Below are 23,798 nucleotides of genomic sequence, written 5' to 3'. Positions count from 1 at the left end.
TATGCCTTTCTGTAGTCTTGCCTTTGTTTAGAAGTAGCAAATAATCATAAAAAAAAAATCTTTGCAACCTACATTATATTAATATCATCTTTATATTTTATCTGTAACATATATTAAAGTGTATATGCTGTAGTATGTTTGAAACTGTGGAAAGAGAAATTGCATGCTGGTTGAGCGTAAAGAGTGCGCACGTGGCCGGTTGGTGGCGACAGTAACGTGCATGCTTGCGCACTTGAACTCGTTTAACCGTATGCTCAAAACACCCATACGTGATGCTTGTCAAGAAATGAATTTTTACATTACGTTTCAGGCCAAAATATCTGCTCATCTTAACTTTTTTGTACTATTAAAGAAAACCATTTTCTGATCTAAATTATAATTAACCTATAAATAGTGCAATCTAATGTAATCAGTTTTATTTAGCCATTCTTTGAATATTGATTACATCAAACACACATTTTAGGTTACCTGACAAATATTGGGGAATTAATTTGTCATGCATTTATTTTAAGGTCCATTTTTGTGGCAATGTGCACCTTTCAAAGATGAACTAAGAAAAATTGTGCATAATATCAATACCCGTTTCCGCTCTATAATCATAATGCTTTGTCTCCATGCGGAAATATGGAGCCTTAGTTCATCTTTGTTGTGTCAGATATTATTTGTGTCTGAACGGACAGCCAAGCGCTGCATAAAGCCAATGAACGCCCCCTAGCCAATGACGTAAGTGATGCTGGTGCCCTCTCAGTGACTTCCTGTCCTGGAGCGACTGACCTCGGCGTGAACCAGTCCATGCTCGAGCTAGAAGCGCGTCACCGTCATACAGGGTTTAAGACCATTAACTTCCAAATTAAAAACTGTAAGATCAGACTGTGTATATAATCAGAGCTATCACATCAATTAGACAGAAGATTACGTTAAGAAATTTTGATAATGTTGCACCTATGATGTGAGACAGCAATAATCAGTTAAATTGAAAACCCTAATCTGTTCACTATCCTATTTGATCTGGAACAAGGTATATGTAGGATAGCTAACCATTTTACACACAAAAATGAAATATCGACCAGCGAATGCAATTACACGAATACAATATCTAAAAAGCTGAATTAGGCTTATACAATTTTATTATGATAATATTATTTCAATATGAAATGTAGGCCTATTAATAACAAAGATCGACATCGAAAAGAGCATGCAAATTTGACTTAAATGAATATCCACGCACTCGCGGGTAAAAAAGTTTTAAATTTACCTATAATTCATTTAAATTGGACTAATTATATTTATGGGTGCGGTATGGGCTTCTGCCTTCGTTCCGCTGTTTGTGAATCTTGAAATAGCTAAAATGAGTCTGACGCAATGTAAAGTTATTTGTATGCGCTCGTGCACACGCCTTTATCGGTAAGACACTTTTATATTTCTATCCTCGCAGTTATGACGACTTATTTTGAATATACCATAACATTGATTACAGTATGGTTTAATGTAGAGAGTTTTAGCAAGTAACTGCTTAGCCACACTGGACGTATAGTATTAAAGATAGGCTTTTTTAAATAGATTAAGAATAGATGGTTCCGTTGGGATGGAAAAACACAAAAAATCTTATGCTTAGAATATTAATGTTCCAGTTAAGGAATAACCTAAAGTGATTAATAAAAAGTACGAAAATCAGTGAGATATGTCGGAAATTAGATTAAAAGTTCATTGTGTACGTTTATTCCACTGAATAAAATACGTGCCAATTTAATACCACACATATGCCCAAAAACATAACATAAGGATAATTGAAAAAAGCCCAGACCCACCGAAAAAGTTTAGTTATAATAAATATGATAATAAAGGCTATGTTTACTAAATGGCATATATGCATTATGAAAAATTTAAATTGATACTAAAGTGTACGAAAATAATAATAATAAAAAAATTTAACTATATGATAACAGGCCAGCAGGCCTTTATTTATAACAGCATATAAAAACATTACAACGCACATATTTTGTATAATATTTTCTAATTGCCTATATAAAGACATATAGGATGTTGGACAAACAATGGATTTAGTTAATACCATCAAATACATAATTTGTACCTATATTTAAACATGATAAACTTTATAATTGGGTAAATAACGTTAACTTCATTATTGGGTGATGTTTTTTATTTACCCAAAATAAATTTAGATTTTAATTTTTTGCATTAGTGCCAAATGTTATACCATAAAAAGTAATTATGTAACAAAATAGGTCTGTTAGGCAAAAATATGCAGTTAGAGCTAAACCTTGACAATTTTTAAAGATTCAAATAAATAAATAATAAAGCATGGCATTAGGAATGCAAGGGAACATTTAAATGTAGGCCTATAGATGTAAAACACTGTAGAAGATCCGCTCACATTCTAAACTTAATATTAAGGTTGTCAGTAGCGTACAGCTTAAAGACTGTAAATAAACATTGATTGGTTGTTAATCCCACCAGCAATGACTATAATACGTAAATAGAAGTAATAAAAATTTTGCGTATTAATACATAAATAGCAATAGTATTAGTGAATCATTGTGCTACGGAGAAATAAGCTAAAAGTGGCCTATTCATAATAATAATATTAATAACAATATAAACAAAGGCCTAACAAGTTATTTTTAAATAGCAGTCGCTTTCTTTAACGAATACTCGGGTTTTTCTTTTCATTTTTTTTGACTAATTTGAAAATTTCCAAGCAATTTCCGAGTTTCAGTTTTGCTTGGTTTGGTTATTTTTATTTTTTTATTTTTAGGAGGGTTTATTTTTATATATATATTTTTGTGAAGTGGATGTAAAATGTTAACTTTGTTCACTTATTTTATAGGAACGCAACATAAAGTAATTACCAAACTAGTGGGTAAAATATATTTTAACATACCGGTATTGCTGTTGTAAACACATAGAAGCACCTATATTTAAATCCGAAAGACACGACACTAATAAACTATAGCTTTTCAACTTTTTCAACTTTGTGGTCCAATTTTCTTAGCTAGCTATAACCTGGGAGGGCCGGTAAATAATCCGCAGGTTGTGTAAAGCTGACCTTTTAGCCGCCTGCCTGACAACCAAATCATAATGATTGTCTGTGGAAGTATGTTGTTAAAATTATCTTTGAAAATAGAATTAAAACAATGAAATGCTCTGCTCCTATAGCTCCAAGAACTTCTATAGTTCTGTTTGGACATGTTTATTTTTTATTAGCGTCTGATTATGCGCCATCGGATTTATCTCCAAACTAAAGGTTGTATAGAGGTTATAGGACATGCAAAATACAAGGACATATTTATTGTCAAAAGTTATAATTCCCTTTTGAATCTAATAAATATCCATTAATAATACCAACAATTTACAGAAGAATAATGTTCGACACACGGACCGATTTAATAGCAGCAAGAAGTTGTTCTTACAATAAATGCGCCATGCCTGAGAGAGAAATTAAATCTTAACTCTCGCGGTGTTACATCTGACGTTGCCAAGCAACCTTAGATAATCAACAAAGCCTGCTAGGACGCGCACGTGACAGAGAGTAAACGACGGAAGAAATATACACTCGTACATCCAACAACCATGTCGTATAAACGTTATTTGGGCTGTCATAGCAAAGTATCGAAAGAGGATCAGAAGTTTTACGACCTTAAGAACAAAGCGGAAGAGTATTACAGGTCTAACGGGGTACCGGAGAAGATAGAGGGCGTCCTGAACGAGATGTTTTTTCAAAAGCCCCATGACATCTATGGTTATCTGGTGGGACCCATAATGCTATTTCAACGTAAAAGCTGAAATTACTTTTTAGTGTTTGCAAGCAATTAATTCATATTCAGTTTAATTCAAATTTTTAAATGTGAATTTTTAATATATTACAGAACTAATTTTGCATTTTAATTTGCCAATACACTCAAAAAGTGGTTCATCAGTTTAATATATTTTAATTACGTGGAACATTTACACGTACATTATTACATTAATATAGCTGTATCTTATCATGTTTCCTGGATGCAATTAAACTGTTTTTACCTTGACCTAATGTAATCATTTTGAATTATTTCCACGTAATTAAAATACATTCAACTGATGAGCCACAGCCTGATCCCCCCATAATTATACACAAACAAACTTTAATAAACTGAAATCATTAATACTTGTCCTTTTTTTAGGCAAACTACTTTTCCAGGTTCTCCTGTACTCCCGTGATTACTAATATCACTGGAAGTGAGGTGTATGATGGAAGAGGACTGGCAGCGGTTCAGGCAAATGTGTACTGCGTCATCAGAAATGAGGAAAAGGTATGACATCATCCACACAGTATAATCTTCTGAGCTATGAAAGAGCAACAACTGAGCAATAAGATTTGTGTATTCTAGTGCTAATTAATAAAAACATTCTAAAATCAAATGAAAAAAAATCATAAAAAACGTGAATATTACAATAGTGCCTCTGTAGTGTTTTGGGGTATGCAGGAATCTGATTGGCCTGTGACATTTCACCTTGTGCCATTTGCAAAAATGCTTCACAGTGAATACAAGAAATTTGTAGTGACACTAAGATGAATTTAGATCACATTTTGTCCACACACAATTAAAGCATGAGACTATACTGTGTATTTGACTGAGATGCCGCTAGCACCACGCGTGACCATCAGATCATTCTCTGTTTCCCTGCCTCTGTCTGTTCGGTCTTTTAACCGTTTCTGTTTGTAATGCACTATGCCTTCTGGCATGGAGGCCATATTACAGTTCAGAGTGCTGCTGTTTTGGTTCGGCACAATCAGAGCTTATGACCTTAATGCAGAATGACAGAGAACAGCCCTGCTCTAGGCATGAGCTGGGGAGGAGAAGGGAGGTGCAAAAGGAGAGGAGAGAAAGAGAGAGCGAGAGAGAAGAGGAAACATTAGCATTTGATTAAAGGGAGGTGAGAAACGATAGTGAGAAAAACATCATCACGCTAGGAATGTGATGTCACACTGTTGTGTTCCCTCTCATCATTTAAACTGACCTCACCTATGAACTTTGTTTGGGTTTGGTTGGCTAGGGAGTGGTTCCCAAACTGGGGGATGCAAGATGATGCCAGAGGGACATTTTATTATACAATACAATAATTTAAATCATACATTTTAGACCTAAATAAGGCTACTAAACAACAGCACTAAATTATATAATTTAATATGTTTTGTTTTGTTTAATTTAAAAGTTTGAGACTGTGTATGCATACATGCATGTGTATGTGGGTGTCTGCAAATCAGTGTCCAAAAGATTTTTTTATTTGAGTAATATTTTTAAGTGATTCAGAGGCATGCTTTTAATGCATGTCATCTTTTTTTTCGTTTAAGCTAAATTCTCTTCATATCTGAAAAATTAGTTAAATTGCACTAATTTAATTTTTATAAAAATATATTTTGTTACAAATATACTACACACTACACAAATGTAACTAAATTTCTGTGATTTCATCCCTAATAACCTCATGCATTTCTGTCCATGGTACAAATTTTAGATGGTTTGCAGTGCAGTGATGTGTGGCCTTTTTGATAATCTGGTAGAAGGCATTGCAGATTCAGGAGGCACGGTTTATAATAGTGACCACCAGCAACAGCTTTCCGTAACAACAGCTCTTAAGTGGATCAGAGAGCACCTCAGTCCAATGCTGCACGGATTCAACCCCACTGACCAAACCAATCTAGACAAACTGCTCAGGTGACCAATCATGACAGACCATCCACCAATCACCAAAACCACACAAACTTAACACGGAAAGTTATTATGTTTACCCCTGTCAAACCATCCTTGTGCCCGAAATTGTCTACTGTGACAATAGGTACTGAATTAGAAGTATTTTCGCCCACTGTTTTTACGGCAGGTTCTGACATGACCGTTAAAACTTAAACACAAATGCATGTTGTCACGATTGAGGTTGTGTTCATGTCTGTTCTGTAGTGGTTTCCTTTTGGCACGTTACCTGGAAGACAAGAAAAGCTGTGAAAAAGAGGAGGCAGTGGAGAAGTCGTTAGAAACAGTTTGTGAAGCTCCGCCCCAGGCCCCTCTTCCCACGGTTCCTACTAAAGACAAAAAGGGAAGCGAAAAAGGTGAAGAATTTTAGAACTTGGATTCCTTCACAAATTTTGCCATATTAACAGGGCATTGGATGCATAGTAAACCTGTAGTGTGGTGCTACATCATTTCAAGTCAGATCAAAACTAAATCAAAATAGTTCTAGGATCAAAGTTAGAATGTTTTTTAGGAGCACATGTTAGTGCCGATCATGTCAGTGAGATGTGAGGTTATTAAAGATGATAGGTTATTTCAGTAAGTGAAACTAAGGAACTCAACCTGCACTTTCCTGGCATCTGACTGATTCAGGACCAGTCATGAAAAATTCCACACTGCTCTATTTTGTAGAAACTACTAGGATTTGCTTCTAGTTCCATTAGCAGCTTGTACTGAAACTCTCTAGGGTACCCCCTCCATCTTATGGTGACTCTAGTTTGACCTTTATTCCAAAAAAGACCTCTAACCACTGCAAAAAAACGTTACCTCTAAAAATATGTTTACTGTAAATGGTGATGGCACAGTCGCACAGAGCTCAGTATGGGGAAATTGTTTTTATACTGTATGTCTACGTTGTGTTTTTAATATGTTTTAAGACAACTAAAGTGCAAATTCATCATTCAACACCATTACTGAATATTTTTCCATACAATTCGATATAAAATAATGTATATTTATGGTCCGAGGTGGTGCGAAATAGTGGAGGCGGGGACTAATTAGCATATTCGTATCAATAGTACAAACAGGGGTGCGTTTCCCAAGTTTCATTGTTACAGACATTCGCAAGCTGGGGTCCGTTTCCCGAAAGCAACTATGGTCGCAAGTTCTGCCGTTACCATAGTTACATAACAACAATACTTAGCTAACAATGCTTTTGGGAAACGCACCCTAGCATCGCAAACTTGTGTGGTTTGAACGACAGCTCTTCACCTATGGTTAGAAGCATAGTTCCTTATTATTAAAATATGCAGACTTGCGTTGATCATGTTTTTCAACAAAAGAAGCAAAACACATGTAGTGCATTTTATAACCATCATTCTAAATGTATAAAAATTTTATTTTACGTCTTTAAGTTTGTAAACAGAATTATAACGCTGTGTTTGAAATCTTTGCACGTGTGCAGTTCAACTAGCTTTAAGACCCTGGGGAAGTGACGAAAAAGGGGACTTGCACATTAATAAAAAAAATCTTGAAATTTAACAACAAAGAACTAAATCACGTTAACAAAATCAGTCTTCCGCTGCAATGTATGTAATTTACAGCAAAAATCTGACATTAAATCGATTTAAACAGATGAATTAGTACTCCACCTCCCACGTGACATCATCAACTATGTTGTTGAACCAACATGGTTCAAACGACAAATGTGCAACAAAGTTACTATGTTTTTGGAAACAGTCTTGACTAGGTAGTTTCTCTAACTATGCATCGTACTATGGTGGTTCAGCAGTGAGTTATGTCGTTGTTTGGTAAACGCACCCCTGTGCGATTGAGTAGAGGCTCCCTGCTGAAAAAAACAGCATCAAACCAGCATGTACCAGCCTGGGAATTATGCTGGTCTTTGCTGGTTTAGCTGGTGGTCACCCGCATACCAGCACCAAAACACAACATATTCTGGTCTTGTTGGTATGAGCAGCATGGGATTCTGGTGCTAATGCTGGTTTGGTGCTGGTTTAGCTGGTGTTCACTAGCAAACCAGCACCAAAACACAACATATGCTGGTCTTGCTGGTATGCTGGCACTCATTTGCATATTCATAGATCCGCGCAGGGCTTGACATCAACACCCGCCAACCCGCCAAATGCGGGTAGACTTCGGCTGTGGCGGGTAAAACAGCCAATCCCACTAGCCACTTTGGCAGGTTGAATATAATTGTATAATTGTAGTTTTCTTAAAAGTTATGCAAAATGATAAACAATGCGCAATGCGATACTGGGAAACCACAACTCCCATGAGCACTCTGCACCCAGCGCAATGACGCACAGAGACCGTTTGTTGAGACGCACGCGCGATCAGCAGAGCGTTGTGGACCAAAGCGCCACCGTCCAGAGCGCGCACGAGAGCTGTTAGATTTGTTAATGCACAAAGAGGATGCAGTCTGAGTACATACACACTTCGAGAAAGATAAAACAATTTCATGGAAGTGATTGAAGAGATATTTAGCTTGCACACTCTCAGGGCAAGAGCGGAGAGAAATTCAGCGCATACCTGAATGCACACGAAATCAAAGGAAACCCGCCAGCTGAGAGGTTCGCGCATTACTTTAATGTAGGCTATTTGACATTTGTCATTAAAAGTCTTTAATCACTTTTAAAAGAAACCACGATCAAGCTTATAAAATAAAATCTGCATAAACAAGTTGACAGTAACATTCATGTACATTTCTTGACAGTATTTACAGCTGTTGTTAATAAATATTTAAAGTGGGTTTTGTGTTTATCTTTTCAGTTAATCTTCTACACCCCTGCTCCACTTTTAATATATTAATTCATAGTTAATCTATTTATGCCTTACTAGCATGTTTTTCATGCACCTAAATATATAATATTATTTACACTGATATACCTGGTATATACCAGCTAATAAATTTGGGTGATCAGACTGCATTTGAAATTCAATATGCATCTAATTTAGCTAAACCAAGTAAATTTGCTCGAATTAAAGTCACTTTAGGATGCCAAAGTCAAGTATAATCATAAAAAATATATTTTACCAGCAACAAAATTGTGGCCAGTGAATATGCTGAGTGGCTAGTAACTTTGGAAAACAACTAGCCACTTTGGCTGGTGAGCAAAAAAGTTAATGTCAAGCCCATCCGTGTATACTAAATTAGGCATTCAAACTGTTTTAAAGCATGAAGAAATGACTGAGACAGGTAAAACTTCTATATTATGATGCTCAAAATGCGTTTAAATGGAAAAATCTTGACTACAGGGAGACTTAACATGTCAAATACGACTTTTGCTTAGGTAGCTCCCCTCTTATTGGACATTCTTGGCTGCTAATCAATTAATCATGGGTGACATATACACCAGTCAATATAACCACTAATAAACTTTCTATTTTGCCAGGTCTGTCCAATACGTGTAAAATAAATGACTAGCAAGCCGGTGAAACATAAAATTGTCCTTCTGACAGCAATTTGACCTTTTTATCCCCTGCAATGTTTTTCTGTCAATTTATTTCTACTTTCCAGGTAAAAAAGCGCAGAGCACAGAGAAGCTTTTTCCTCCTGCAGAGCCCCCAGTGCCCAGGCTGCCAGGGGCCATCGCAGTGGGTGTGGTTTCTTTGGCTGTAGCTAAAACGGCAGCCCAACTTATAGGAGTACCCTTATACAGACACATCACATCAATAAGAGTCCAGCAGGTAAATGCATGCATCAGAAGTCTTTTTTAAACTTTAGTGGTCCAACCAGAATAGTGGGCGGGGCTAGTGTAAATACTGTTTGCTAACAAATAGACACTGCGATTAAAAAAACTGCACACACACACAGTCACATACAATTAGTCCCATCAAAACCATCAGTCACATACAAATACACAAAAATATGATGTTGTGGGAAATATAGGGTTGTGTAGAAGTTGCATTGTGGAAGAAGATTACAGATGGACTCATACAGATACAAATACTAAAGGTCACTCTGATAATAGGACAATCAAAGACTGGCCATCATGAGCAACATGTAAACCTTATCTTCTTTCATTCCTCTAAATAATGCTTTTTAGGCTCCAAATAAGATTCACATGCCCACGCCAATGATTACAATACTGAGCTGTGGAAAAACCTCGCTAGGTAAACTCAACCTATTGGACGAGGTCATCCTACTACCCACATCATCACAAAGAGTCCGACAAGTATGTATGTTCTCAAGGATCACACACATATACACACTGTTAGGGCCATGTTCTAGACTGTGTGCTTGCGAATATTCAATATAGTTCATATGGTTCAAGTGACCACCATAAGGGCAAGAAGACAATTTTTTAAGCAAACTAACCCTTCAAGTGTCTGTGTCTATGTGTGTTGACCTCGCAGGTCATCGGCATGGGCCTTGAGTTGCAGTCTGAAATGAGGAGAATTGTTAATGGATCTGCATGTAAAGCTGGGGTAAGGATGGTCACACAGGGCTTTGCTCCTCGACAAAAGCACATAATGCTCTATGCTTTGGCTCACACAAAAGCATCAGGCAGCACACAAATTAGGTGTGAATTTTTTTGATGCTTTGATGGGGCAATTATCCGCACATCACCATCTGAATGAAATAAACAGGTCCAAATCACGTGCAGGGCTTGTGAAAGCCGATTGAACCACTTAACAGCATGTCACACAATAAATAGATATTTATGTTTGGATGGAAGGCTATTACTGATGTACTGTGCATTGTGGGAACCTTATACATGAATGCTATAGCCTCTGGTGCAGTGGGCAGTGCTCCAACATATGGTGCAGACATTGTTTGGCTACCCGAATCCCGGCTCGAGGTCCTTTGCCGATTCTGTACCGCTTTCATTATCCTGACATACACTCATACAGAAAAAAGATACAAAAGATGTCACTGGGATGGCATCAATACGTACCATTTTGGTACTTTGAGGTACTAGTATATGATATTTCAAAACCAAATCTTTTTTATTCTCACCTCCAGCCTGCAGGTATATCAGAAGCGGGATCATTACAGGTAGGGTTTGAACGTCCTGAACAGGCTCTTGATCTGGTCACAGAGGCGTGTACGAACCTGAAGCTGCCTCTTGGTTCGGACCTCCGCTTAGCCGTAAACTGCGCTGCTCACTGTCTCATGGACTATGTGAGTGAGGGGCGTTTCCTAAAAGCAAACCTAAATAAAAAATTGTAGTCGTAATAACAATTCAAGCACAATGTGTTTTTATGTCTTCAGTCACGTGGAAAGTACGAAGTGATGTCAGGGTGTCACAAATCCCCAGATGAGCTGGTGGACCTGTATGAGGGTCTGATTAATAAATATCCATCTGTTGCAGCCCTCATTGATCCGTTCAGAAAAGAGGTTAGATAATTTTGCCCTTACTTATCTGTGTAAAACTCAAAATAATTTAACTGACAGTGTGTTTTGTGTTTAGGATGTTGAACAGTGGCAAAAGCTGACCTCGCTGATTGGCCAGTCATGCTGCTTGATTGCAGATGCTGCCTCCAATCCCTGTCCTTGCTGGATTGATGCGAAACCCCTCCCACCTGGGGTCAACAGGACGTTTATTAGGCACCGCAGTGATATGACAATCTCTGACCTTATTGAGGGATTAACAGACAGAAGCGGTAGGTTCCCAACATGAACAAAGACGGATATAGAGGATGATAGAGACAAAGATACAAAAAAGTTATAATTACTGGGAGTAATATCTATGTTTAATATTATGATAATGTTTGTTAATAATAACAAAAGTTTGTTATGTATTGGCATGTAACCCCTCATTTTATGCATTGGGACACAGAGACGATATTGGCTGCAGACAGTTCTGAGACTGGTGATACATCAGTTGTTGACCTGGTAGGTTATATTTCCTGATTTATTATTTGTGCATTTGTTTCAGTGTCCTATATATATACATGCACATACTATGCATTTAGATTCTGATAACAACCTGCTATAAAAGTATAGTTCTTCCAAACCGAAGTAAATTGAGCATGTTGGTCGACATAAACGAAATGTATGTGGTTCTATTGTAGGCCGTAGGGCTGGGTGTGTCCTTTCTCAAACTGGGCGGGTTGAGAGGAGGAGAACGAATGGACAAATACAATCGTTTGATAGCGATTGAAGAAGAACTGGAGCAGGAGGGGATTTTGGGTACAATTCGCTCTTTCATACATTCACACACAATGGCAACAATGGAAAACTACCATGTACAGCATTTATAGTCAGTAAACTGCTGCTTTTTAAAGTATGGTAGTTTTGTGTCTTGCAGGTGCCAGAGAAAATAAACTGCTTCAGTGTGATCCATCAGAAACACTTACGGCTGTGATTCTGTGAACGGGTCTCACAAATGACATCAGGCTTGCGTAAGCTGATTTATGACATTGAATTTTTTTATTTACAATGGATGTCACCATACACTGAATCAATAGACCAGTATATTTTATATGCTTACAGTATATGCTTTACAGAATTCTAATTTAAAACATATAAAAAAGCAAAACTGTGCTTTGTTAATTATAAATAAAAATAAAAGCTACACATTATATTCTTTTTATGTTAACATTGTCCATAAAATTATTTTATGTGTGAATAAATGTTCATTTTCAATAAAAAAATTATAAAAAAAAAAATCAACCTGACCAATTTGTGTGAGTGTGTGACCAGCAGTTTCATGATATCCTTAACTTTTCTTGTGCTCCAGATTTTCCTACAAGGAAAAATTAAAATAATTATTATGTAAAATGGTAATAAATAAATGTTTACCAAAATCTGTAAAAATACACGTTTAAAGGATTACTCCTTCTTAAAAATAAATCCAGATAATTTACGTTCAAGATGGTGATGTCTTTCTTTGTTCAGTTGAGAAGAAATTAAGTTTTTCAAGAAAAACATTTCATGAGTTTTCTCAATTTAATAGATTTTATTGGACCCCAACAGTTTAAAGTTTCAATGCAGTTTAAAAGATTGCACTTTCATTGCAGCTTTTACAGTGCAAAAAATGACTTTCTTACTTAGTATTTTTGTCTTGTTTTCAGTACAAATATCAAAAAATTCTTAAATTAAGATGCGCTCTTGATGAGCAAAATGACCTAAGAAAATACGTTTATTTATAGACAAAAACTATACAATTTAAGTAAATTTAAACTTAAAACAAGCAAAAATATCTGCCAATGGGGTGAGAAAAAAATCAAAAAATATTTCTTAAATTTTTTCTTAAAATTTCAGATAATTTTGCTTGTTTTAAGCACAAATTCCCTTAAATATAGTTTTTGTCTAAATTTTTTAAAGTAATTTTGCTCATCAAGAAAATACATCTTGATTTAAGAATTTTTAGATATTTCTACTGAAAACATGCTAAGTAAAAAAGTCATTTTTTTGCAGTGAAAGGTCTCTAAACAATCCCAAATGAGGCGTAAAGGTCTTATCTAGCAAAACTATTTTCATTTTCGGCAAGAAAAATAAAAAATATGTACTTTTCAACCACAACTTCTCGTTATGCACCAGCTGTGTGACTCGCCAGTGAGATCTTACGTTATACGTAAGCACATCGAAATGTCACACATGACATGCAAAACTACCATCCCAGTGTTTACAAGTGTGAAAGAGGGAAAGAGGACCGTTCTGACATTGTTGTATGTGGGATGATAATAATTAATGTCTTTGTGTCAGTTTATTGTTGAAAATGGTCCACAAATGTGCGTTTCGCATTTATGACGCATGACCTTTTCGACGTGCTTACACAATTACATAAGGTCGCGCTGGCGCATAACATGGCTGGGATTGGGATCATTTAGAGCTCTTTGAAGCTGCGTTGAAACTGTAATTTTTTACTGCATTGAAACTGTAAATTGTTGGTGTCCAATAAAGTCTATTAAATTGAGAAAAATCCTGGAATGTTTTTCATAAAAAAAAACTTCATTTATTCTCGACTGAACAAAAAAAGACATCAACATTTTGGATGACACAGTGGTGAGTTAATTATCGGGATTTGTTTAAGAAAATGGCGTAATCTTTTAAGTCTCAAAATCGAATTAGATATTAGGAGCATCAAAGTTTGTTTTCAATCTTTGTCAATATTAAAGATATCAAGGTTATATTTTTACAGAATGTTCTTTACATTATGTAGGATGAGTTTATGTAGACAACATTAAATAATAAAATGAACTTCAGTTGGGTTTCACAGACTGTGTCACAATTAATTTAAATCACAAAGTATTTTACTAAAAACAACTCTAAAGCATATAACACTTTAGAAAAAAAATAATATGTGACCCTAGACCACAAAACCAGTCAAAAAGGGTCATTAAAAAGAGAGAGAGATATACATGAAAGCTGAATAAATAAACTTTCCATTGATGTATGGCTTGTTAGGATAGGACAATTTTTGCATCATAGATACAATTAGATTTTTTTTGATGATTTTTGGCATATTAAAATTAAAAATAGATAACTTTGACCCATACAATGTTTTGCTATTGCTACAAATATACCCGTGTGACCTAAGACTGTTATTGTGGCCCAGGGTCACATATATGCAATTAAATGCATTCCTTAAACAAAACTATTTTCGGTAGGACCCCCATCTTCCCCCCACACAGGAAGGTTTTAAAAGAAATCAAAGCTGTTCTTGTATTATAAGAAGACACATAAAACAACACATCGCTTCCTTTTCCACATCCTCTTCTCACCATATACAGACAACAGATACTGACAGACCAATACACACACACAGTCACTGAATGGGGCCAATTATCCAGCCTGTTGAAAAGGGCAGCAGTGTCCGCTTCATACAAGTGTTTGTGTGTGTTTATATGTTTGTGTGAAAGAGTGTGAATGGACTGTTTTGTGTTAACAGAAAGAAAACACAAACCCCACAGCTGTGCAACTACAGACCACCTTCCAAGAATCGGATGAGTTGACCTCCTAATCAACAAACATGTTGCTTAAACCATATTTGCTTTAATTTATTAAAATCCTGATTTTAGTGACATCAGACCCTTGTAAGGAGAAAAAATACATCCTTGCAAAGTACATCAAACTTACATAAAGCAGAGCCGACTGCCTTTTTTAAGTGTACAATGGGTGACATCTGTGGATAAAACAGCTATTTCCACACTGCGGGAGAGTGGGGAGGGGGCTTTGGGGTTTACAAGTTACTGTGGCTCCCTACCAGGTAATCATTCTGTTTGAAAAATAAATGAAATGACTAACAAAACAATCAAACCCTAATCTAAGTGTTTTACATACACATACAAACACCAAAGCAAGGCTCCAAATTGTGATATCTGTCAGTAGAGGATGCTTTGTGATGTTTGAATACGGTTTTAAAACGTCTGAAAAAGGAGGGTTACAAAACACGCTAAAACAAACAAAAGTCAGAGGCAGCGACAAAGCAACAGCCCAGCGTGACGTTTCGTGATTACAAGCTCGTCGAGTTTGACAGAATGTTTACAGCATGTCGATCAAAGCAGGTGAGAGAAAAGAGGAGAAGGGGGGTGAAACCGAGCAACATATTTACTCAATTACAACCTAGATTTTCAACAAATTCCAAAATGAAGCAATTTCAGCAAATCAAAATACTTTACTACTAGCAGGAATCGACTAACAGTGTGAATCGACTATTAATTGTCTTTTGGGTTATGTAGTTGTGTTTGGAAATAATTTCCTTAATTAATCCAGGTTCGATGCTAAAGCTGATGTAAACATGGTGGGTATAGGGCTGGGTGGTATATTGAGTTTTAATATTTTTTCCTGTGGGATACAGGATGAGACCATATCGGTATGAGACTATAACGTCTGTAGGTATGGTCTGATATGACCCTCCTTCTTTGCAACAGAAGCTCTACCAGAAATGTACATGGCCAGACGTGAGTTTTCCAACCAGCTTGTATGTTGTGCAGCGATATATTTTTAATCAGGATGGAAACCATGTCTTTGACATAAATGAGGACAGTTTACAAAACTTTAGAAGGCGTGAAGCTGAGATCAGCTTGCAGAAGAGCTGCTTCACCTGTAGCCTGGTAAGTAAGCAGATTGTTTTTACTTTTAAAAAGTGCTAATTTGTAATATTGTATTTATTTAGATTTTTTTAAATGCTACCCCACAGATTTATTGTATATGAAGGGTTTCATTGCAAAACGAGATAACTCTGTTTTTAACATTTTTGTCAAAACATGTTTATTATTATGTTATCATGTTATTATTTTTGTTATATGGTTCTACTTAGCAGTATTTCTTAAGTTATGAAGGTTTAAATCAAAACAAACCAACTGCAGTTGAATTGATATTAATTGGAATGCACAACCAAAAAAATAGATTTCTGAAAAAAAAAAAAACGGAGTTATCTCGTTTTGCAACAAAACGTTTTATATAATGACTTTGTACCTTTGGATATAGTGAGATGAGAACCATTTTTAAGTAATCTTTTTCAAAACACGGTCCCAGTGCTGAAATCTCCTTATTGTTACAAAAAAAGTATTTTTCTTATTTAAACCTTTTTTTTTTGCATATTTGTTAATTATTCTTATAAAATAATGTTTTAAGATTACAGTGATCATGCATCATACTTTATCAGCAAATAAAACACTGTTGACTTCATCATCCTTAAATTAATCTTAAACTGGTGATGTTCTTTCTCTGCTTACAGTTTTTCTGCTTACAAACTCCGCCATGTACATTGGCAATCCGCTGTGTGGTGCAAGCCCAACTGGCTTTTAATGGGGATGAGAGATGAGACTCTCATTAGTTTATTGCACATTACACCCAAAACACATCCATTTCTCATTATGAGAATAGGAACAACCCTGCACTAGCACAGAGACTGTTTTCCCCTTGTTAACTCTTTCCCCACCATTGACGAGTTATCTCATCAATTAAGAGAAAACATTTGCATAAAAAAAGGGTTCCTGATGAATTTTTATGTTAATCTGCAATATTGCGATAAACCACTTACCCAATTTATCAAAAAACTAAAGCCAAAATGTTATTTACTAATTTTAAACTGTGTATGTTTTGATAGTCATTCTGAATCCGATCTCTAACAAAATTCATTCACAAAAATGCAATTTATTCAGCTTTTTGCAAAAATTTGTATTTTTAAAGAAGAATACCTATATTTAAGAGTTTATAAGCAAAGAAAAAATATAGAAAGGATGAAACGTTTTTTTTTCACGCTTTGTTTGTTTGTTTGAAAGCAGAGGGTCTGTTCTTTCATTTGATATATTTGTGTGTTTATATATTTTTAGAAGAAAATTTTCTTAAAAGGCATTGCTGGCGGGCAACTTTTCAAAAAATGAGTTAAACTGTGCTTAGATCATTAAAATAGGGCCCTAAGGCATTGAAATACTGGGAGAGCGATTCATAAGCACTGTTCTGGACTCTTTCTCCCTATACCATGATGTCATAATCACTGATTGGTCCGTAGAGCGCTGCATGAAGTCTACAACACCTGTTAGCACTGTGCCTGGAATTTATTAAAATTCACTCGCATTTGGCACTTGTTGAGTGTTAATTTTAGGCCCTTTAATCGTCATTCATCTCAAAATGACAGATAAATGAATTTGGGTCAATATCGCCTAGAGCTCTGAAACCAGAGGTTAAACAAGTGACCAGAGTTTGATACTTCCTCATGTCATTTCCTATCCAATATTTGTCAAAACGGTTTCAACATCACACCAAAAGCCCAAAATATTCAATAAAAAGATATTAAAATCGAACTACTGTATATGCTTTAAACCGAGGGGCAACCTTCCGATCTCTCTGATGAAGCCAATAAAGGAAGTGATGTAAACTGCAATTCATTGGCCGCTAGAGGCTCCAAAAGGGAGTCAATTCCTATAGACTACAATGTTAAAATGCCAAACTTTACAACAGAAATAAATATGTTTACAGCCTGGTACAATTTTTTTGTCTATATAGCTAATTTTTCCCTTCATGACACCTGTGAGGGGGGGATTTTTTTGTAACTCATTCGATTAAATTAAATTAAGCATTAAGGTTCTGCATAATTAGGGGCGTGGCCACTTGAGTGACTGTTGAACAGCCACTGCTGTCACTAGAGTCGAGCTAGGCGAGTGTGGTTTCAGCAACCAGTCACCTCAGGTTCACCCACTTCACGCCTCTACCCATGCCTGCCCCGCTAAGATGGCGATGGCAGGCACCGCCTACTATTGGCTTCAAAAACAAACTTCAGAAACCTATGGGTGAAGTCACGGACACTACGTCCATCTTTTTTACAGTTATGCTTTACACAGCTAGTAGTCTATTTGCTGTAGACTCTAAAAAATCTGGGTTCATTTAACCAAGCATTGGTTCAAAAAGACAAACCCAGCTGTTGGGTTAACTTAAACCAGAAAATGTATATGTCCCAACAAACCCATCATTTTGGTTAAAACAACCCAATATAAATTAAGTTACAACTGAATGGTTTGGGTTTGTCCCTTTTGACCCAACATTGGGTTGAAAATAACCATGTATTGACCCTCTCCTTAACGTATCAAGATATTCTTTTGAAAGAGCTCTAATAAAACCAATCCAGTCCAAATGTGATCATTTTACCTGAAAATTTTTGTTTAACCAACATTTAATTTTATTGATTACCAGACTGTCACCAAGATCTTAATAGCACCAAAAAGGTGCACACAAAACAAAATGACAAAAAAACAACTGCAGTAGAATTCCCACTCAAACACACCCTTGAATAAACAGTGTGTGTTATTTTCTGTTGCAGGCCAAAATAAGGGTGAAAACAGAGTAGAAGGAGGGGATGATGGAAAAGAGAATGGGAATAAAGTTTCATCTTGTGTCCGGGAAGACTTAAGCCCATGAAGAGCTCTAAGCCGCAGTGGAAATTGCGCCTAAGTGTGCGAAAGCTGTTTGAAAGTGTCACCGAGCCTGTGTGGACACACACGTCTACTGTTTCACAACACATCACGACAGCTGCAGCTCACCAGAGGAAATGAAATCTGGTTGTGTAACGAGGCTTGACAAACATCACACATTCTATTGTGCCATTCCTGCTAAATAAAACACTTTCTAATAGACTGAATGCGAAAATAAGATGCGAGTTTAGAGGTCAAATTTATAGTGAGAACTGTAAACCCATGAAAGCTTGAGACTTTACAGGTTTTAACAGTGACCTCAAACAGAGAGGAAACTCTTTAGATTTTGTCCTGAATCTTTTCCCAGCCATGCACTGCTTTGAGTTACTTGGGTCTTTGCATACCTTTTATGAGGTTATATCCTTGTGGGTGAAATAAAAAGATACCTTATATCTTTAAATGTTTTATTTGACCTATACAGACAGCATATTTTTAAGTATACTTACATATTTTCTGACACTTCTGTGGTGAAATGTTTGAAGAGATTTGCCTAATAGCTTTCATGCTTTTGAAAGCATGAAATAAAAAAATGCGTATGTTTTTTAAAATGCACTTTAGTGCTACTTGATCAAAAAAGGAAAGCAAAAACTATTGAATGTGGCACCATTTAGAAATCATGATTTAACAATATACTACACATCTCACATGAAAATCATAAGCCTTGCAAAATTGCTTCTAACATTGCCATTTAGAAAAAAAAAACTTTGGTCTTTTTACATGTGTACTTGAAACCAGAAAGGGATTCATTTTAACTAGAACCAAGGCCTCTTTGCTCTATAACAACCCATGAACGTTTGCATTTAAAATTGGTGCAGAGTCTCATCTTATGTACAGGATCTTCAGGGATGCCAAATGAAAACCACTGATTTGGTGACGGTTGAACAGTAAAGGACTTCAGGTGTTAGAATAGATTTTAGCCTTTTCATTCACCCATTTAAACGAATCTGTCTTCTGTCTGCTATTCAATAACAGTTTTATTGCCATATTGGATTTTGAACGGCTTTGAAAAAGAATCACATGTCATTATTGCACAGTCAATAAATTTATATGGTCAATTCATTGTCTGTTATTTTTAAAACATACTGAAGAACATGTTTTGTAGCAAAATAATAGTGTTGCATGATTGCTGAACCAAAATCTTTTTACTGCAACTGAAAATTATTTATGTAAGGAAGACTGAGGCAAGGGAGAAAGAAAAAAAGAAAGAAAGAAAAAGGAAAGAAAAAGAATTGACAAAAAGAAGAAATAAAGAATGAAGGAAAGACAGAGAAATAAAAAAGGAAGAAAGGTAAGCAACAACGACATAAGGAAAGACAAAAAAGAAAGAAAAAAAGAAGAAAGAAAGCAAGAACAACATTAGGAAAGACAAAGAAATATAGAAAGAAGAAAAGGAATAAACAAGAAAAAAGAAAGAAAAAATGAAGGAAAGACAAAGAAAGAAGGAAGGAAGGAAGGAAGGAAGGAAGTAAGGTAAGCAAGAACAACATAAGGAAAGACAAAGAAAGAAGGAAGGAAGGAAGGAAGGTAAGCAAGAACAACATAAGGAAAGACAAAGAAAGACAAAGAAAGAAAGACAAATAAAGAAAGACAAAGAAAGAAAGAAAGAAAAAAGGAAGGAAAGACAGCAAGAACGAAACAAGGAAAGACATAGAAAGGAAAAATAGAAGAAATAAAGAATATAGGGAAACCAAAGAAAGAAAAAAAAAGAAAAAAGGAAGGAAGGAAAGAAAGCAAGAACGACACAAGGAAAGACAAAGAAATAAAGAAAGAAGAAAAGGAAAGAAAGAAAGAAAGAAAGAATGACATGAGGAAAGAGAAATAAATAAAGAATGAAGGAAAGACAAACAACGAAAGAAAGAAAGAAAAAAAGGAAGGAAGGAAGGCAAGAAAACATAAGGAAAGCCAAAGAAAGAAAGACAAAGAAAGAAGAAAAAGAAAAAAGGAAGGAAAGAAAGCAAGAACGACATTAAGAAAGACAAATAAATAAATAAATAAAGACAAAGAAAGAAAGAAAGAAAGAAAGAAAAAAGGAAGAAAAGAAAGAAAGAAAGAATGACATAAGGAAAGACAAATAAATAAACAAACAAACAAACAAACAAACAAACAAACAAATAAATAAAGACAAAGAAAAAAAGAAAAAAGGAAGAAAGGATGGAAGGAAAGCAAGAATGACATAGGGAAGACAAAGAAAGAAAGACAAAGAAAGAAAGAAAGAAAGATAGAAGGAAGGAAGTAAAGAAGAAAGGAAAAAAGGGCATATGGAAAGACAAAGAAAGAAAGAAAAAAGGAAGGAAAGAAAGCAAGCAAGAATGACATAAGCAAAGACAAATAAAGAAAGAAAGACAAAGAAAGATGGATGGAAGGAAGGAAAGCAAGAATGACATAAGGAAAGACAAATAAATAAATAAATAAATAAACAAACAAACAAAGAAGTAAAGGAAGAAAAAAGAGACAAGGTAAGTAACAAAAAAGAAAGAGATAAAAAAGAAAGGATGACAGAAAGGAGGAAAGAAAGAGAGAAAAAAAGAAGGAAGGAAGGAAAGAAAAAAGGTAAAGAAAGAAGGAAAGACAAAGTAAGAAAAAAGAAAGAAAAAAGGTAAGAAACAAAGGATGAAGTAAAGAAATAAAAAGAAAGACAGACAAAGAAAAAGAAAGAAAGAAGATAAGGAAAAAAGTAAAGGAATGAAAGAAAGACACCAGGAAGGAAATAAAAGAAAGAAAGAATGTAAGAAACAAAGAAAGAAAAAATGGAAGGAAAGAAAGAAAGAAAGAAAGAAAGAAAGAAAGAAAGGACGGAAACAAGAAACAAAGAAAAGAAAGAAAGGATGTAAAAGAAAGATAAAAAGAATAAAGAGAGAAAATATCCTGCTTCACGAAACAGTATAAAGATTGGTTAATGGGCAGAGGTCCATCCCAGTGCCTTGTAATTATGGAGTGTGAAGGTTAATATTGGTTAGAGTCATTTGAAAACCCCAGGTTGGCTGGTGTTCAAGGCTAACCATCAACGCCCCTCTAGAAATGCTTCTCACACAAAGCATGTGTCAATACTTTGGCTGGACTATCTGCACTCAACTACTTTGGTAAAGACCACAGAATGAAGAGGATTCTGTTTCACTGCCATTAAACTCCCACAGACACTCAAAGCAAAGCAGATCCATCAAAATACCCAAATCAAACACAACACAACTACTACTATGTGTTTAGATTAATTATAATCCAACATAATGCGGTTAATTACATTTTTGTGACACAGGCCAACCCAGAAGAATTTGTTTTATTCTCATAAATTTGCTTTTTACAGCTCAGGAAAATAAACTTCTAGTCTCAGAGGTCCCTACTGAAATAAAACAGACAAAAACACTTAAAATAAAGGTAATTAAAAGGTTCTTCACACCGATGCCATAGCACAATCCATTCAGTCAACGGTTCTTAGAATAACTATTTCTTTTATACCTTTTTATAATCTGAAAAACCTACAAAGACGAATAAAGACATATTTCATCCTGTTAGTCTGTGTCTACCAGAGCAGATACTCACAGTGACAGTCAGTGTAAGTTGTGGTTGCTGTGCTTTGTGTCCTGGTTGTTTAAGCTCTGGCCTGGTTCTGTCTGGGTTTGCTTGATCTGAGTCACATCTAAATCACTACTGGGGGTTGCTGAAAGGAAAGGGTTGAAAAGTTAAAGGGACAATTCTGTCATCATTCTCTCACCCTCAAGTTGTTCCAAACCTGTATAAATGTCTTTGTTCTGTTGAACACAAAGGAAGATACTGTAAAGCAGTGGTTCCCAACCCTTTTCAATTCAAGGCCCCCCACAACAATATTTGAAGGCCCCCAACTCACTCAATTTTTTCCACAATTAAATAGAACTTGGAATGACTAGACAGATGTATATTTGCTACTAAAATAGCCCAAAAAAGAAACATCTTGATGTTTGCTTGTTTAAGCTTGTTTTGTCCAATCTTTTATAATTTAAAGTCATCTTGAGGCACCCTAGGAAATGGGTTGAGGCCCCCCTGTGGGCCCCAACCCCTTAGGTGGGAAACACTGCTGTAAAGAATGTTAATAACCAAATAGATCTGGGGCACCATTCACTCCCATAGTATTTTTTACTATAAAAGTCAATGGTGCCCCAGATCTGCTTTGTTACAAACATTCTTTAAACTATCTTCCTTGTCTGTCTCTTTAAAGGATTATCTGGTTTAAATGAATCAGAAATGTGTTTTACTGACTGTTAGTCTGTGAAGTCTTCAGCGCTTCCCTCCGTCTTAGCAGGGCTTTCTCAAGCTCGGTTTTTGGAGGTGACGATGAAAGGGCGTCCCCAGACAAGGGGGAGGGGCCTGGACGTTTAACAGAACTCTAAACAGAAGTCCGAGTCATGTCAAGATACATTCAAAGGTGATATTCAAATAATTTAACTCTTTCCCTGCCAATGTTTTTTTTTAAAAGTTGCCAGCCAGTGCCAGCAGTTTTCATGATTTTCACAAAAGTTTAATGCCTTCCAGAAAATGTTCTTCTTAAAATATATAAACATACAATATATCAAATGAAAGAACAGACCCTCTGCTTTCAAACAAACAAACAAAAACGTTTTCATCCTACCTTAATTAGTTCTCTTTTTATCACCTCTCAAATATGGGTAGGTTTCTTCAAAAACACCAAATTTTGAGCAAAAAACTAAGACAATTCAATATTTGTGAACATCTTTTGATGGAGATCAGATTCAGAGCGATCTTCAAAACTGACACGGACAAACAGCTGTTTGCCCTAGGGCAATACTTCTGGGTTTTATAAGTTGCGGATAAAAGCGGTGGATAATAGCGGTATTGTGGAAAGGCGGAAATACTCGTCATTGGAATCGTTTTCTCTTAATTGATGAGTAAACTCGTCAATGGCGGGGAAAGAGTTAATAAATAAATAAATACTGACCAGTATTCCTTTAAGCTCCTGTATAGCAGAACTTGACGGTGTTCGTTCTTTCTGCAAGAAAATCACATTAGAGACAACAGACTTTAAAAATATGAAATTCAAGTATTTGTCATGACAAGATGGAATGGTTTAAGTTTGGGTCGGTTGTAGTAAAGTTGTATCCAGGCTGTGAGGTTGTCCACTTTTAGAAAATAACTTCCAAGCTGTCACTGGGGCAATTTCCATTACAGAAGTCTTAATATATACCATTTAGGTACAGATAT

The 23,798-nt window shown here is 35.7% G+C and overlaps 2 protein-coding genes across 2 annotated transcripts in view; one reads left to right on the top strand and one right to left on the bottom strand.

Moving 5' to 3' along the window:
- The first annotated feature begins 3,591 nt into the window (after positions 1 to 3,591).
- Positions 3,592 to 19,617, top strand: eno4 (enolase 4). Its single transcript, XM_073812462.1, has 14 exons — positions 3,592 to 3,768; positions 4,179 to 4,307; positions 5,515 to 5,714; positions 5,955 to 6,103; positions 9,262 to 9,431; positions 9,791 to 9,919; positions 10,101 to 10,172; positions 10,711 to 10,869; positions 10,960 to 11,085; positions 11,159 to 11,351; positions 11,528 to 11,583; positions 11,763 to 11,880; positions 11,999 to 12,092; positions 18,458 to 19,617. Exons 1-13 carry the CDS (start codon positions 3,592 to 3,594, stop codon positions 12,061 to 12,063), a joined length of 1,743 nt encoding a protein of 580 aa, XP_073668563.1. The 3' UTR covers positions 12,064 to 12,092; positions 18,458 to 19,617.
- The window catches only part of shtn1 (shootin 1), a 41,725-nt gene continuing 30,043 nt past the window's right edge, over positions 12,117 to 23,798 (bottom strand). The window contains exons 14-17 of the mRNA XM_065244911.2: positions 23,536 to 23,586; positions 22,839 to 22,965; positions 22,146 to 22,263; positions 12,117 to 12,436 (exon numbers count right to left, since the gene is read on the bottom strand). Coding sequence (XP_065100983.2) covers positions 22,154 to 22,263; positions 22,839 to 22,965; positions 23,536 to 23,586 — 288 coding nt within the window. The 3' untranslated portion in view covers positions 12,117 to 12,436; positions 22,146 to 22,153. The remainder of the gene's footprint in view (positions 12,437 to 22,145; positions 22,264 to 22,838; positions 22,966 to 23,535; positions 23,587 to 23,798) is intronic.

Source organism: Paramisgurnus dabryanus, chromosome 17 (assembly GCF_030506205.2).
Source record: "Paramisgurnus dabryanus chromosome 17, PD_genome_1.1, whole genome shotgun sequence".
Lineage (NCBI taxonomy): Eukaryota > Metazoa > Chordata > Actinopteri > Cypriniformes > Cobitidae > Paramisgurnus > Paramisgurnus dabryanus.
This window is presented reverse-complemented; position numbering and strand designations above follow the sequence as displayed.